Source organism: Nannospalax galili, unplaced genomic scaffold (genome assembly GCF_000622305.1).
Source record: "Nannospalax galili isolate Female #2095 unplaced genomic scaffold, S.galili_v1.0 scaffold192, whole genome shotgun sequence".
In the NCBI taxonomy this organism is placed as follows: Eukaryota; Metazoa; Chordata; class Mammalia; order Rodentia; family Spalacidae; genus Nannospalax; species Nannospalax galili.
The window spans coordinates 1,722,330-1,724,944 of NW_008331810.1; the positions used below are offsets into that span (position 1 = coordinate 1,722,330).

General features: G+C 48.6%; 1 protein-coding gene across 1 annotated transcript; it reads right to left on the reverse strand.

The window, feature by feature from the left end:
- Positions 1–1,099: 1,099 nt before the first annotated feature.
- LOC103728929 (beta-1,3-galactosyltransferase 5-like) lies at positions 1,100–2,032 on the reverse strand. The gene has a single exon (XM_008826925.2). It carries the CDS (start codon positions 2,024–2,026, stop codon positions 1,100–1,102), a length of 927 nt encoding a protein of 308 aa, XP_008825147.1. The 5' UTR covers positions 2,027–2,032.
- Between the last annotated feature and the right edge of the window lie 583 nt (positions 2,033–2,615).

Genomic DNA, 2,615 nt, shown 5'->3' on the forward strand with positions numbered 1-2,615 from the left:
CTTGGGCAAGAGGGTTTATTCGAGTCTTAGCACTAAGAAGTACAAGGGTTCAGAGATGATGGAGGGGAGTCAGGAAGGGGACTGGAGGATGTTAGCTTCAAGACCACCCTGTAAGCTTCAGTTACCATCTTCCCCTCCCAAGGGATGGGGGAGCCAGTCGGGGGTTGTCAACTGGATCCTGAAATCATTCAGTCTTCATTCTGTTCCACTGGATAGCTGTGAGCCTTGGGACAAGTCAGTAGGTACTGGTTTCTCATCTGTAAAATGGGAATTAATGGTATCTATCACTTCCTATGCATACTGAAATGAACAGAGGAAGGCAGGCATCCAACACTGAGCATGTAGGGCAGGACCCCCGGACATGGATATGTTATTGTTCCGGTGCCAGCTGGGAAGGAATCAGGCTGTATTTGCACATACTTCCCTTCTGGTGGATGCGGGGCACTGAGAACAGCAGCTTCTTCATCCTGCCTCTCTCTCCCTTGTCGGTTTCCACTAAGGCCATCCCAATCCCCCCAAACCATCACCAATGATTATCAGAAGTTTGTCCCATGAACCACTGTAGGGACTCAGGTTTGCTTTGCTTAGGGGGGGACCTGCTGGCTTCAGGGTAGAGGGTCTGATGGGTGGCGGAGTCAAACTCCGGGACCTCTGTCTTCCCAATAGGATGATTTATTTTAGAATTCAAATGGTTTTTATATATCCCAAGGAACTAGCAGTCACGTGGGATATGACAGTCCCATACAAAGATTTAGGGTACAAAGAAACAGGACATTTAGTTGGCGCCAGAAGGATTCTTAAACTTTTACTCAAGGTTATCAATGCCCATCCAGTGATTTATTGGCCACAGTGTTTTCTTTCTTAGAGCTAAAAGCATGGTGAACTTTTAGCTTTTAGCTCAGGAGTAAGCCTGCACTTTTATGACCAGGCCGCTTCCTCCTGCCAGCCCAACAGTGTTCTGCAAGGCAGGGATTATCAGAGCCACTGTTTTCAGTGCCCCTCCCTTTTAGCAGAGAATGCAGCCTGGACCTATAAGTTTTAGGCTCACCTCACCCTAGGTCCTGGCATCCTGGTGTCCTACAAACCACTACTTTCCCCCTCAGGAAGCTGCACAATCTTTTTCCCGGGAATGTTCTAGCGCCTGCCAGTAGTTGAGTAGGTTGTGGGGCATGACGTGGTGGCAGGTCACGATTTTCTGAAAACGACACACGGAGAAACTTAAGCCACCTGGGAAGAAGGTCTGCTTGGAGTGGAGCTCCTCTGGTCTGATCTTCAGCTTGGCCAGGCAGAGTCCCACAAACACATCCTCTAGCTTGAGGAATGGGACGCTTTCTGAGACCCTGTACACCTCTCTTGCCACATCAGTGGACAAGACGTAGCCAGTGCCTGAGCAGAAAGGTGGGTACTTGTCCCACGGATATTCAAATTTGCTTACAAACCACTTGCTCAATGTCGACCTAATGACAAAATTACTATGCATTATGTAGCCTGTGAAGAATCTGGTTGTTTTGTTTTTCCTTAGCAGCAGCTCTGTCAGATAGCCAACATTGACAAACATGTCGGAGTCAGTTTTCATGACAAAAGTCGCCTGAGGACAAAAGTGGTGGACCCACTCCATGCCCATCATGGTCTTCAGGGTCAAGTTGTAGTAGACGTCCTTGAAGTCCTTCTGGATGATGTCTCGGTGCTCCTGGCTCTCCTGGGCCATGGCGGCCATCTCATCCGTGCTGTCTGAGGCACCCAGGAGGAAGAGGGTCCTCACCTGCTGCCCTTGCACCGTCCTGTCTCTACCCCACGTCTTGCGGATGGCCATGCGAGCTGCCATCTGTTTGTGGGAAGAAGTCACCAGCAGGACGAGGAAGGGTGGGCTCTGCCTGCAGTCTACATCAGGAAGCTGAAGGAACTTCCCAGCACTTCTCTTGAAAACGAATGGCAGTTCTTTATAAAGGGCAATGTAGAGGTACAAGCAGAGCGCCCCCACCACCAGAACGAAAGCATACAGCAGCCTCATCTTGCTGAAGGCCATCTGGAAGAGCAGAGAGAAATGGTCAGGTCTCCAAAGCGAGAGGGTGGGACAAGCGGACCCCAAGTCCAGTGAGAGCAAGAGTACATTCAGTGCTCTACAGCCCAGAACCATGACTGGTTTTTATACTATAGCCGCAAACAAACAGAAGAGGGGCTTGAACACTTCCAAAACAAAGAAACAATGGATGTATATCACAAGGGGTGTAAATCACTCCAATGTGAATATTACACAATGTTCCCATGTGATGAATCATCGTGCTGAGCCCCATAAATATGTACAACTAATAAGTGAACTTTTGGGCTGGAGAGATAACTCACCAGTTACAACATTGACTCCTCTTCCAGAGGACCCAGGTTCAGTTCTCAGCACCCACATGGTGGCTTACAACCATCCATAATTCCAGTTCCAGGGGATCAGACTTTCCCTCCCATTTTGAAGATATACAATTCTTAAATTTACTTATTTCTTTATATGTATGAGTGTTTTGCCTGTGTGTATGCAAGTGTACCCATATGTGCAATGCCTGTGGAGGCCAGAAGAGGGTGTTGGATCCCCTGGAATTGGAGTTACAGAGGGTTGTTAGCTGCCC

What these genes read in the sequence shown, in the direction of transcription:
- LOC103728929 (XM_008826925.2), bottom strand. Translation starts at nt 2,026, where the DNA reads ATGGCCTTCAGCAAGATGAGGCTGCTGTATGCTTTCGTTCTGGTGGTG.